General features: G+C 55.0%; 1 protein-coding gene across 1 annotated transcript; it reads right to left on the reverse strand.

Annotated features, from left to right (window-relative positions):
* Nucleotides 1-585: 585 nt before the first annotated feature.
* ZNF839 (zinc finger protein 839) lies at nt 586-9,446 on the reverse strand. The gene is made up of 8 exons (XM_016212237.2): nt 9,342-9,446; nt 7,671-8,555; nt 7,102-7,287; nt 4,722-4,814; nt 3,961-4,110; nt 2,614-2,754; nt 2,333-2,462; nt 586-1,619 (listed from the first exon to the last, which is right to left on the reverse strand). The coding sequence occupies exons 2-8, from the start codon at nt 8,493-8,495 to the stop codon at nt 721-723; spliced, it is 2,424 nt and encodes an 807-aa protein (XP_016067723.2). The 5' UTR covers nt 8,496-8,555; nt 9,342-9,446; the 3' UTR covers nt 586-720.
* Nucleotides 9,447-13,760: the final 4,314 nt, after the last annotated feature.

Raw genomic sequence — 13,760 nt, forward strand, 5'->3', positions numbered from 1 at the left:
CCCTGAGCACAGGCCCTAGGGGCTGCTGTTGGTCCTGCCTGGCACCCAGCCTCCTTGCTTTTAACCGGGTACAGTGCAGTGTGGGTACTTTTTATTCCATCGCTAAGCTCACTACCCATTTGTAGCAGCACATACACAATGACGAAATTCAGACGTGCTGGGATAGATATTCAACAGAGTAACGTCCTGTCAATGGAAAATAAGTGTGTGTTTCACAGGCCTTGGCCCGGCCGGTCGCTCTGACCTGGCTGTTGTGTGGCTGCCCGGCGGGGGCACTGAAGGACTGGAGCTTTTATGCCTCCCTTTCCTCCTTTGGAAAAGGCAAGTAGAGGCAACTTGCTTTCCTACTTCCCAGTGAAGTGCTGCCCAGGACGGCTTAGCTTGTGGACTACTGTACTGAACCCAGAAGAAGCGAGGATGGACCAAGTCTGGTGAAAGAGCAGCATGTCGCCGAGGAGAAAGGGGATAGTCACTGCAGTCTCAGCCACTTCTGAGAGGCACACATATGGGAGGGAGGGATTCATTACCAGGTAGCCTGTGGCCACCACTGCAATGAGAAGACAGAGAAGACGGTAGGCCGTGGGGTGGAAAGACATCAATCTTTATAAATACAGTAAAACATTCATCTGTGTCAGTATTCACATTAGAAAAATATGCATTACTTGAAATAGAACCTCTGAATAAAATAAATAAATCTAGGACTGAGGTTCTGACTCCATCTCACTGAGGGGGCTCTGCCCGGGCAGTTTCTAGAGGAACCCCTCCTGCTGGGCCCATCTGCAAGGCAAGCCCCTCCGCCTCAGTCAGTAGGACATTGTCCTCCCCAGACACCATGGCACCTGGGTGGGGCACAGTAAGCCCCTCAGGAGTCTGAATAAATACCTGCTCCTGTCCCTGAGACAGCAGCCTGTGGCAGCCACTGGTGATTTCAAAAGCCATGGTTTCACCCACAGCAATGACACCCTCCAGCTCTCTCTGCTCATTGTGAGTCCCAGTCCCGCAGGCAGACTGGTCCAAGCCCACCAAGTGGCTCCTTAGACCTCCTTCAGCAGACAGCAATCCGTCCAGGCCAAGCAGAGGCCCTGACTCTGACACAGTGCTGCCGGCACAGGGCGTCGGCTCAGCGTCTAGGGAAAAGACTTTCTCCAGCAGAGGGGCTGTAGCCCCAGGAAGCAGGGCCTCACTGGGGCTGAATTGCTGGCTGCTCCCATGAGAGCCAGGCACCTGGGGGAGCTTTCCTACCTCAGTGTCTCCAAAACCACCAGGCAGCAGGGATGCCACTCCTCCTGTGGACACCAAGCCGCTGCAAAGTCCCTGGCTCCCTGGGCTGTCCCCAGTGGTCAGGTCTAAAGAGTGTCCCTGAGCGTTCTCTGTGGGGAACACTGCTGCCTGCTCCTGGGTCAGCATCCCAGGCTGTCCGGGTTGAGTGTAAAGCCCCAGCCCACGGACATCCTGATACAAGAGGGCAGGGTCTGCACACTGGCTCCTGGCTGCTAAGTCTGCAAGTGCTCTCAGCTGCTGGCCGGCCTGGGCTGTGCTTCTGTCGCCCTCAGAACCTGGTGGTGTGTGGCCGTTCTCAGGGCAGGGGCAGGTGTCCCCATTTACTCGAGGGATGAAACCTAAACAGCATGGAAGACAGGTAGTCACACAGGTGCTGCATTATAGCCTGCTCACTGCACCCACTCCCCAAAACAAGCTGTCCAAATTAACTTTAGTGCAAGAAAAGGGAAAACACAAACTCTCCTTGCTACCTGGCCTGGTTTGGATGAAGCTACAAGAGGAAGCCCAGGCCAGAGGCGAGTGAGCTGGAATCCACTCAGGTCAGAGTTTGCACTGTTGTCATGAATAAATCTGCTCCCCAGAGCAGAAGTAAGTTAGAAAATGGAGACTGCCCCTTTAAAGCAGGCTTTGCACCAGGAAGGGCGCCAGGCGGCCCTGATGAGCTTTTAGAAGGTTTACCATGTTCTCAACCTGCCCTTTGCTCAAAGAGCCTAACTGACAGGTTCTGGCTGGAATAGGGATAAAAGCCAGGATATGTGTTGTTTTAAATGTTAAATCTCACTGGCACTTAATGCCTCAGGAGAGCCCAGCCACAGACTCGGCTGTCCTGGGGCCCCGCCCTGCTCTCAGCCCACCTGTCTCACCACCTACCACCACGAGGCGGTGCTTCAGTTCAATACAGGACACAAGAAAACCTCAAAGGCCTCAAGGTTCGGGGGAAGTTGGGATAAAACTTGAGAAACCAGAGGGCTCTCTTAAACGTGGCCCCAGGGGCACTGATCCTGAAAGAAGGCCTCAGAGCCACGGGGCGCGACAACCATGAGCATCTTACCCTCGCTGGCCGCAGGCGCACACCCGGGCGGCTTCTGTTGGCCTTGAGTGCAGGCAGAAGACTCGGGGAGCTCCTTGGGCAGAGCGGCCCTTCTGGTCCTTTTCACTGAGGCCAGCCCCTCCTCCGCAGGCTAGGGAGTGATGACACAATCAGCTAAGACTAGAAGGCAGGCCGGCACCTCCTCCTCCAGGAGTGGCGTCCAGAGTTGAAGTCAAACCGCAACAATCACACCAGACAGACAGTGGCCCCCACGCCCCCCATGCTCCCCCGTGCTGGCCCACCTCGCTCTGCCTCTTCCTCAGGCTGGCTGCCGCTGGCTCCTCCCTGTCTATCTCTTGGCAGGTGCACGTGTGTGGAATGCACTCTGTGCGTGTTTCTTTTTTCCTCAAGAATTCTTCTGTGATTCCTAAGGACCCAGCAACCTGAGAGGAGGTGTGAGAATAAGAGGCCTGCGTCTGAACCTGTAAAGTCCCTCTGCACAGCGAGGTGCTGCCTGAACACTGAGAAAAATGAAGAGTTGGCAGAGAAATGGGTCATTGCCAGGGCCAGGTGTGCTGTGCCAGCAGGTCAGAAGACACTGACAAGGGTTTTAAAAAAATTAAAGCACTCTCTCTAGTGTCACTACAAGCTCAACAATGTTAGTCTGACACCAAGGTCGCCTCTTTGCCTGTTATCCCTCCTTTTTTGAATTCTCACTGTTACCTTCAGAAAAATAATCCTGCCTGTTCTGGAACCACATCTCCTTTCCCGGTCGGTGGACAGGACCTGGGGTTGGGAGGCTAGGAGCCTGAGCTGGATCCCAGCTTCTCTGCTCACAGCCTGGGTGACCTTGACAACCACCCATCTGGGACTCCAGCCACTTGGAGGGATTTTGTGAGGATTACATTAGATCCCACATGCGAAGCAGCAGCTGTAAAGGTCATAACCAACAGCTACCGGCATTCATGCAGGGACACTACGGAGAGAACACCGAGAGCATGAGGGGCAGGGCAGGGCAGCAAGGGCAGATCAAGGTCAGAGGAGAGAACAGGGGTTGGCAAGTTTAGCATCTGCCGACCTGGCTGTCCCCTTGCAAACTGTGCCAGGACTTAGAGGCAATGGACAGTGGGGACGCGGCGGAGTCTCTTGCTGGACTCAGCAAGAGGCCCCTGGATGATCTGACCACATGGTGCATGCTATGCCCAGCAAAGGATTTTATCCAAAGTAAGTCAAACCATGTCTTTTTCAAAACATTTCTGGCAAGGACCCAATACAGCTAAAGGCAATTTGATGACAATGGCATGGAAATGAGAAATTTGTAGAAACCACCACAAACAATAACTGTTGGTCTCTGCATAACCCATCCCCACAAACCTACATAATGAAGAAAACCCTACTAGCCAAAGCATTAACCGTGCTCATCAGTGAGGGGGGATTATGGTGATGTCGATTTTATTTGAGCTTATCTGCATTTCTGAGTTTCCTGAAGAAAGCTCTCAGCACCTTCATATGAAGAGAAAAGCCTGCACTTGATGGGAAAGAGCTAGAGAGCCGTTGACAACGACGATGTCACTACAGAAACACGTTCTCCTGAACGACACCCCTCCTTCCGCGGGCTCTGTGGGAACGCCTCCCCTGTGGCCTGTTACCTTGTCATCGTTTATTTCCAGGGGCTCCTGAGAACACAGGCCAGGGCTCTGGAGGTAATCCTGACACATTTTCTTAACCATTTTATGCAACTCTTCAAACTCCTTGTACACAGCTGGGAACACAGGCTTGGCTAGGTGACCGCTTTCAACCTTAGGATAAAGATGACAGAAACGTTTAAACCGAGGCAGTGAGACGAAAAATACAGAAGGAAATTTAAAGGAGGGAAGGATACAAGTTCCTTGGCCCTCAGCCTAGGCCTGTCAATGGCAGGCATTTCCTTCACTCCTGGGTGAGAGCCTACGGTGTGCCCAACACTGCTCATGGGTGACACCAGGATGGGCCTGGGGAGAGGAGGGGATGGCAGAAAGCTCTGAGGACAAGTGTGTTCCCAGGCCTGGAGCAGGAGGGCTGGGCCTCCTCTCCCAGGGAAGGGGTGTTGGCGTGTGCTGGAAGTGTGCAGTGTGGGTGCAGGCGCCTCCTGGAAGTATGCAGTGTGGGTGCTGGTGGCCCAGGCTGCAGCATCACAGTGGGCTCACCAGGGTGCAGAGCCAGGGTGGGGGAGGCCGGCGAGGGTGGATGCCATGGCTGTGGGCCCGCCCAGGTTTGCTGCTACCCTTCTGTGCCTCCCACACAAGGTTACAACTCTGTCCCCAAGGGAAAAGACTCCAGAAGGCCTCACTCCTAAACTATACATGGAGGATGCTTTTCTAAATGACTCCTAATTGTGCCCTAGATGGTTTAAAACACAAAGAAGACTCACCTTCACCAGAAGAAACTCATACACGGTCACCGCCTGGGCCAGCTGAGGCAGAGCCAGCTCCACAAGGTCCTCCCGGCTACACTGGTGGAGAATCTACCAGGAGAAAGCGTTTCACCTCTTTGAAAGCCCATGAGACTCTCCCACAGCCAACAAGCTGGCGCAACAAAAAACATAAAAGAGAAAGTTCCCCCAAATCTCAGTGATGAAGCAACTCTACACTATAAATGTTCTGCTTCATTAAATATCTCACTTGATTCACCATTAACAAGTCCTGGACTTGAGCTTGAGTCCCTGTGACAGCCCTGAGCACAGAGTGGACACCGGGTTCCGGATAAGGGCACAGCGATGGGAAGCGCTCTCCCTTCTCCCCAAGGCTCCAGGGCTCACCAGCCAACGCCAGGGACCAAAATGCAAACAAGTCCAGAGGCAACCCAGTCAGGACACCAGCGCTAAAGGACAGGTGACAGATGACATGTGACAGCAGAGCTGGGTGTGTCTTGGGGAGAGATCCAGGGAGGGCGCAGTCCTCAGGGCTTAGTGACTGCTGGACACAGGGAGGAGTGTGTGAAGGGGAAGGGGTGCCATGGATGCTCTGGGTACCCAGCTGAGCTCGGGGCAGACCCTTGGCCAGGAAGGGTGGACAGGAAGCCAGCTGTGGGATGTTGGAAATCAGAGCTGAAGCTCCAGAGAGGTCTGCACAGGAAGTACGGATGTGGGAGTCAGCCGAGGGAAGGGAAGGTGAGGAACCAGGAGATGGGTGAGATCACCCAGGGCAGCAATAAGGTGAAGGGGGAGCAGGGAGTCCTGGAGACAGAAAGCCTCATGGGGCTCAGGGAGGTTGGAGGAATGATCAGTGAGGAGCTGCAAGGGCTGGAAGGGGGTTCAGAGAACAGCAGTCAGTCAGAAAAGGGGGACCTTTCATTTGCAAGACGGGGTGTTTAATTATGACATGCAAAAGCCCTTAGAGGAAAATGACCAGCTGGTTTCCAACACCCCTCAAGGTGTGGGAGGTCGGAATGTGGTTGTCACCTTGCCACACCCTGGCCCAGAGCAGACAGGGCACCTCCTCAGTCTCCGCCTCACACGCATGCCTGCCTGGCAGCTGTCACTGGCTTGGCTGTCATCTTTCCCCAGAGTGGGGGGTGGTCTACCTTGTGCACACTGTCCCCTCCACACCCAGGACAGGGCCTGATGTGTGGGGGACAGTTAGTATGCAAACTAATGCCCATTTCTGAGGGGCTCTACTCTGAATCAGAGTGATCCTGCTCAGAGCACTCCCCAGCTCTCTGGATGCCGAGTGTGGGACTGTAAACCAGCTGATGGGGTCTTTGTGTTAGAGTCCCCACTACACTGAGCAGATGGCCTCACTGGTCTCAGATGCTCGACTGCACGTAGACATCGAACACCTGGATTCAGACTCTGGCTCTGCCACCTGCAGGATGACCTTTGGGAAAGTTGTTGGCCTGAGTTTCAGGTTCCTCAACTATTAAGTTGAGATGTTAATCATCACAGAGCCAGTGAAATGAAGTACAGCTGGCACTCAGCACGAGGCTCAGTTTAGCGGCTGAGCTGCCACAGAGGGAGCCTAACCCCATAGATGGTGGCTAATTCAGTGCTAGTAAGTGAGTCAAGCCAAGGTCTACCTCCCTCCTACTCCTAAAAACCAGTCATCCTGGATTAATTAACAAGCTCCCTGCCCCCACCCAAAAAAGCTTATTCACCAGGGTTTACCTTTCCCACTAGAACTGTAACCTCATGGAGCTTCCCCGGAAACCCCCTCCTTCGGAACTTCTGCCCCAGGTGTGTGGGAGTTCCCAGGACCTGGGCCCTGACGGCCACTCCTGTGGGGGCCGCAGCTCCATAACTGATCTCTCGCTCTCTTGTTGGCTCTCACTTCTCGTTTGAGAAGTTACCAGGCAAATAAACACATAAATACATCCTGGCCAAAGGCAACTAGGGTAAGTCCCACTTTTCAAAGTCAATTCAACTAAATTCACTATACCTACTTTCATGGGGCTGGACTGGAGATTCCTGGGCTTGAAACCTGAAGCACACTTTTATATCCTGAGACTTTTTACAAAACAAAAACGATTTCTGTTGTTTTCTCAATGGCTTCCATGAAAACGTAGGTTATAATTTTTCCAAAACGTTTGAAGGCAAGCAGCTCTTGCTACAGTTAAGACACTCTGGTCATTTCAAGTGGGTAAACCTAAATTACTTCAGGTAACACTATCCTTGAACTTGTCGCACACTTCATCCAAGTACATCCCAAGTGAACCATATAGTTACCTGGGTATTTTACTTCTGAATTCAGAAGCCTAATACTGCATTGGTACGTACACCAGACAGGGGTCAAGAACCGGGTCTAAGATCGGCGTACCTCCTTGAGCCTGGCTCTGTTCCCGGCTGCTCTGCTCCGCTCCGGGACAGCTGCACTGGGCTCTGCAGGGACCCTGGAGTCGCTCCTTTTAGGTCCCAGGTGTCTCTCTGATCCCGAAAGGGCCGAATAGCTTCCATCTGCTGGTTTGGACACCAATGCCTCTTCAACTTCCAAAGACTGACTGTTCTAGGTGGTGTCGGAAGGGGAAAAACCAGGAGAGAACATGCCCAGTGTGTCACTGCCACCCCAGGAATCACCCTGTGGGCCACTGCCCCCAACCCGACCTCTCCCAAGACCACTGTCATGTCAGCCAAGTGCAATCTTATGAACAGATCTGCAGGACTGGCCCTGCGTTCCTGGCGAAAGCGCTTCCTAAACCATGCCATGCCAGACAGAAGACACGCCTTGCTTACCTGGCCGTGGGGCCGACAAGGTGGGGCCTCAGGTCCCCCAACACGACGACTTGGGTGCTGCTTGAGCCTCTGTCTGAACCCCCCTCAAACACCATAAAGGATATTTTAAGGGTGATAGGCAGCAACAAGGACCCCACCACCAGATGGACACGTTACCTGCAGGCCACCCTGTGCTGACCGGGCCCCTTCCTCACTCAGGAGAGCTGGCATGGACAGCCCCAGGGATGTGAGGCCGCTGGGCCTGCCCTCCGCCAGGCCCTGGGTCACGCCCCCCTTGGCTTTCTCAGACGGCAGCATCTCAGGCTCCGGCTGGCTATGGCCTGGATTAAGTTTGAAATGCCGGGCCAGTCCCCCCTTTCCTATGTATGACTTGTCACACATCTGACACTTGAAGGTCTTGGGCCTCAGGGAGCAGCTGGGCAGGTCAAAGAGCGCCTGCTTCTCCCGCTGCTCTTCGTCTTCTCCCACACTCAGTTCTGAGTAGTCGTCTGAGTCGGATGGGTGACCATCGGCCAAATCCCCCATTCTTATGAATTTATAATCCTTGGCTTTATACTTGGGGGGTCGAGATATCCGCCCGGAACGTGTTTTCACTTTTAAAGACTTTTTCAGTTTCTCAGTGTGTTTTGTATGCAAGTTGGAACTAAATAAATTTGCTGAACTGGATGAAACAGACGTCGTTGCAGGCAGGTCGGAGGCTGACCGAGGGGCCAACGTGGTGCCAGGTACATTTGGAGCCTGGTGGGGCAGGACTCTCTTCACACGAACCTGCTGGAGGGTGGGCAGTGGTCTCTGCACGAGCACCTGAACAGGAGGTTGTGAGGGGTTACTCAGGAGACGAGGCTGTGGCTGGGTGCCCAGATGGGGCTGTGCCCCGAGCAGCTGAGGGCTGGTGATGCTGAGCCCCAACACGCTGCAGTGCCTCCCGGGTGGCTGGCTCAGCCCGGCTGTCCTGGACTGGGTGGTGGTCAGTTGGGGCATTGGCCTTTCCTGACCTTTCGTTTCTCCAGATGTTACCTTGACACAGATGGTTTTCAGTGGCTTAAAGAGAAAAGAAGTACTTAGCTTAGCAATGTTTCTGCAATTCTGATCTCATCTTAAATCCAGTATTGAAATTTTTTTCTACATTATAAAATGCACCCTGGCCGTCGTGGCTGAGTTGGTTGGGTGTTGTTCCGTGCACTGAAAGGCAGCTGGTATAATTCCCAGCCAGGGCACATGCTGAGCTTTCAGGCTCAATCCCTGGTGGGGTTGTGCAAGAGGCAACTGATTGATGTTTCCGTCTCAGATCGATGTTTCTCTCTCTCACTCCCTCTCTAAATATCAATAAAAAATCTTTTAAAAAAAATATAAAATGCATCTCTTATATAAAAGTTTGTGTAATAAAGGGTGTCCCAATAAACTGTATACTCACACTTTAAATAATTATAAAGGTAGTGTTTATTCAAATACATTTCATTTTCAAAATTGAGCTATCAGCTGTTAGTGTGTATACATTTTTGGGGGACACCCTGCATATCTGTATCATGTATAGTGATGTTTCTGAACCTTTCTGACCAGACCACAATGATATATTTTACATCATATCCATAGGTTAGTGCAGAAACATTTGCATACATAAATAATATTAAAAGTATGTGTGAACCAAACCCTTTTGTTTTAGGATTTCTACAGTGCAAAAATGGCCTAAATTTTTAATCTGCTATGGACACTAGTTTACTGTGTGGGTATTACACTTGATACTTTGTTGTAAGTTCATCAATTTGCAAACTTTTACTAAATATCTCTGGGTGCCAACATATAAACATAAGCCAAGTCCTGTCTCACCCTTGAGGAGATGGGTAGTTTCCCCTGTGCTGCCTCAGTCACCTGCAGACCTGCTGAATCAGGATCTCCTGCCCCGAAATCTGTACTTTCAAAAGCTCTGCAGCTGATTCTAAAGGCAGACTAGGTTCCCTAAGGAATGTGGACAGGAAAGCAATGCCCCCGGGGGAGCAACAGGTGCAGTAAGAGAGACAGAGGGAGGGGGCAGGGACAGCCCAGGATTGGTGGGCTTCCCAGAAGAGGTGACCTCTGCAGGGGGTCTGGGGGCTGAGTAGAATTTCTGCCAGGTGGAAAGGTATCCTAGGTGCAAGGAAAAACAACAGGGCATGGTGTGTTACAGGAAACTAGAAGTGTTTCTATAGGGCAGGGACAGGAAGGATGGGGAGGGGCGGGAGCCAAAATCTGACCCATGGGAGTGTGTGTCCACTGGGTCTGTGCTTTCTGACCCCCACCATCCCTTAGAGAACCTCATTCTCTAAATGCACATCCACCCCACTCCCAAAATGCCTCTCCTCTTCCACATTTCTTTTTTTTTTTTTTTTAATATATCTTTATTGATTTCGGAGAAAGGAAAGGAGAGGGCGAGAGATAAAAACATCAATGATGAGAGAGTCATTGATGGAGCCCGCAACCCGGGCATGTGCCCTGACCGGGAATCGAACCCTGATTGCCTGGATCCCAGGTCAATGCTCAACTGCTGAGCCATGCCCGGCCGGGCTACATTTCTAACTGGCACCCACCCTTCCGAATCTAGTTCAGATGCTACCTCATCCAAAGTCACTTGATTCCCTGAGCCAGCAATAACCTCTCTTTCTCTAAATGCACTTAGATCTTCACCTGTGTCTGTAGCTTTAGCTTTCTGACCGTGATCAGGCATTATCTGAGTCCTGTTTTACCTCCTGGGTTAGATTATAACCTCCTTGGGGGCAAGGTCCACATCTGGTTTGCCTTTGTGGCCTTTGTGACACAGGGGGCTCAGAGAATATTAGCTGCATAGGCCGCACAATTATGTTATTGTGAATTCAGGTAGAACTCATATCATCCCAATTAGCTACAGAACACAATCGTGCCACCTAACTCGAGTTAAGTTTGCTTTCATTTGATGGAAAATGTCATTTTTGGACTTTTTCCTAAGTTCCCACACCAAACCCAAAAAGCTGTGGCCACATTCAACAGGCCCTGGAGTGCAGCCACACCTCGGGTATGTTGAGCAGTCACTCACCCTCTCTGGGCTTGTTCCTCCTCTGTAAAATGCTGATAAATACTTTTGTATGGCTGCTGAGAAATACTCTGTACCCAGCACAGTGCCAGGCGCAGAGCAGTGTCTCTGCAAACGGCAGCCATCACCCCTGTGACCACAGACTTGCTGTGCCTGGCTCATGCGGGAGGCTTTTATTTCCTCAGCTGAGTAGGAGCCAGAAAACTCATCCAACGAGCCATCCCTCTGGCAAACAAGGAAACCGAAGATCAAAGAGGTTCCCTCTGGCAAACAAGGAAACCGGAGATCAAAGAGGTTGAGTTACCCAAGGTCACTCCTTTAAGGAGTTTGGGCAGAATCAGACTTGTCTTCTCATTTGGCAAGAAACCTCTCAGTCTTGATCACCGACTGGGTACAACTCTAAGCAGCCAAAAATCACCCGTGGGGGGGAGGGGGGCAAAGCAATGCGGGTGGATTCTATTCTCTGCCTAGTTCTTGGGATGGGGAACCTTTTTCTGCCAAGGGCCATTCGGATATCTATAACATCATTCATGGGCCATACAAAATTATCCACATAAAGATTAGCTATGGCCGGGCCGGGTGTGGCTCGGCGGCTGAAGGTCGACCGAGGATCCCGGAGACCGCAGCTCGATTCCCGGTCGGGGCACGTGCCCGGGCTGCGGCTCGGTTCCCAGCTGGGGGTGTCCGATGATGACTTTCTCATCACTGCTGTTTCTCTCTCGCTCGCTCTCCCTTCCTCTCTCTGAAATCAATAAAGACATATTTAAAAAAAAAAAAAAAAAAAAAGATTAGCTGTGAAGAAAACTCCTGGGTTGACTGAATTTCGCTGCGGCAGGGCCAGGCCCAGTGCTTTCGCCGGCGGTTCCCCTCCCGGCAGAAGCGCCGAAGGCAGCGCCGGGAGGCGGGGCAGAGGGTCATTCACGAACCCGGAGCGCGGGGCCGGGCTTCGGGCGCTACCGGTTCACTCCCCCTTCCCTAGTAGCCCGGGAAGAACGCCCCGGACGGGCCCTGTCGGACGCCGAGTGAAGCGCACGGCGGGCTCGGGGCGGGGCGCCCAGCCGCAAACCCCGGCACCGCTCCCGGGGCGGCCCTGCGCCCAGCGCCCGAGCGCCCCGGGTTCCGTCCCTGCGCCCAGCGCCCGAGCGCCCCGGGTTCCGTCCCTGCGCCCAGAGCCCGAGCGCCCCGGGTTCCGGCCCGAGTCGCAGCACCTGCCGCCTGGAAAGGCCTCCACGCCGGTCCCTCTGACCCCACGCGGGTCTCAGCTCGGGGTCGTCAGGCCGCAGCGCCCCGTCACTCCCAGAACCTGCCTGTGTCCTTCGCGGCCGCGGTGCGCACAGCAAGCGCCCCGTGAGCAAGGGGGTGCGTGGCGAGGGGCGCCGGCGGCCCCCGGGGGCTGGGCGCGGGGACAGCCGCACCGCGGGCGGACTCGGCCCCCGGCCTGCCTCCCACGTCCCTCCCGGCGCCTCACCTGGGGCGGCAGCAGGCGCGGGGGCTCGGCGCCGGGGCCCTGCCGCAGGGCGGCCTGCTGGGCCGCATCGCGCAGCCGCCGCACCGCGTCCTGCAGCACCGAGGGCGGCGGCGGCTCGGCGGGCGGCTGCGCCCGGGCCACCTGCTCCAGGACCCGCCGCAGCTGCTCGGGGCCCAGCGGGGCCACGCGCACGGCGCCGCCGCTCGGGCCGCGGGGAGCCGGGGCGCCGTCCCCGCCGCCGCCCCCGGCCTCCGGCTCCGCGCCCGCCATGCCGGCCGAGGTGGGGACTCGAACCGCGGCCGCGGAGCCGGGCGCGCCGGAAGTGCGTCACCGCGGAAAGGGGCGGCTACGGGGGCCCGCGGGGCCAAGGGGCTCAGGAAGGCGACCGCGGAGTGTGCGTCGGTGGGCGGAGCCTAGGTGGCCCCGCCCCCTGTGCGTCACAAGAGAGGACCGGCCGGCAAGGCTTGGTTAGCCTTCCGGGGTCGCCTCCGGCGGGAGCTGTCCAAGGTCTCCCGCGCGTCCGTTGCCGGGGTTCCAGAGCCCCAGGCCTGTCGTCACACCACCCAAATGTTATCAGCAGCGCGTGCATCGGTCACCTGAGGGTCGTGGCAGGACTTGTAGGTTCCTGGTCCCCCCTCCAGACCTTCTGAGCTAATAGATCTGGGAGGGGATTCCAAATGAGCATATTTAATAGTGTGCCTCCAGCCCCCAAAATGTCCCCAGGGCGGCCCCCCCCGCCCACTCGCCCGGACTGCGTGCCCCGTGAGGGTGGAGGTGACAGCGACTCTCTCGGTGCCCGGCGCACGCTCGGGGGCTGAGCGCTGGGCGGGGCATGGGAGGGAGTGCGTGAGCGGGGCAGCGAGGGGAGCCCCCACCCGGATTCACACTCAGTCCCCGGCTCTGAAGGCTTTTCAGAGACGGCTAGAGACCTGGCTGGACCCCGACAGAAAACACACTGACCTTTAAAAGGCTGCTTTTGTTAAACTAAACACACCTGCAGACTCGAGCCGTGAGTGAGACATTAATCCAGCTGTCGCCTGGCTGCAAACTGCACGACCAGGAGGGAGAAGGGAAGCCTGAGATTTCTCTGAAAAGCTAAAATGTAGCAAGAGGCCCTGGCCGGGCAGCCGTCGGCGGGAGCATCGTCCCCCATACGCTAAGATGGCAGGTTCGATTCCCCAGTCGGGCACATACAGGCTAAAAATCAATCAATAAAATATTGTGGGGGGGGGGGGTAGCAAGAGAGGGCTTACCAGGGGCTTCCACAGCCCGACGGGTTGGCATTTGTGTCTTTCCCTCACTGCGGCTCCGACGTAGACGGCGCGGGCGCGCCCCGGGCTCCTTAGGCTCTGTCCATACACATTGCGGGAGGAAACGACTCCAGGAATGACTCCCAAGCCTGGGCTTCAATTCTAAGGACCCCGGGGTCCCCACCGAGGGCCCCCCGCAGCTCTGCATTGGGGAGCACCTGGCGGTAGCCTCCGAGAGCGTCGTAAGTCGGCCCGAAGGGCGCCTGCGGGGTGCTGCGCGAATTCGTGGGTAACCAGTCACCGGGCCGTGCGGGCGCGGGGTCCCGCCGTGTCTCCCCACCGGCCGCCCGCGACCACTTGGGGTGGAGTACGGAACGATTCCGTCTCTCTCTCCTGGTCGCCCGGGGCTTACAGCTCCCCAAAATCTTATTTTTAGATAATCGTAAAAATTACTAATAATAGGAAACTTTTAAAAAGAGCAACCT

Source organism: Miniopterus natalensis, chromosome 1, assembly GCF_054644295.1.
Source record: "Miniopterus natalensis isolate mMinNat1 chromosome 1, mMinNat1.hap1, whole genome shotgun sequence".
Classification (NCBI taxonomy): domain Eukaryota; kingdom Metazoa; phylum Chordata; class Mammalia; order Chiroptera; family Miniopteridae; genus Miniopterus; species Miniopterus natalensis.

Coding starts and splice junctions, on each gene's coding strand:
- ZNF839 (XM_016212237.2), bottom strand. CDS start 8,495: ATGCCCCAACTGACCACCACCCAGTCCAGGACAGCCGGGCTGAGCCAG. Junction 4,815..7,101: donor ACAGAGCCAGGCTCAAGGAG/GTACGCCGATCT, acceptor TTCTCCTGGTAG/ATTCTCCACCAGTGTAGCCG. Junction 2,463..2,613: donor TGAGGAAGAGGCAGAGCGAG/GTGGGCCAGCAC, acceptor ATCACTCCCTAG/CCTGCGGAGGAGGGGCTGGC.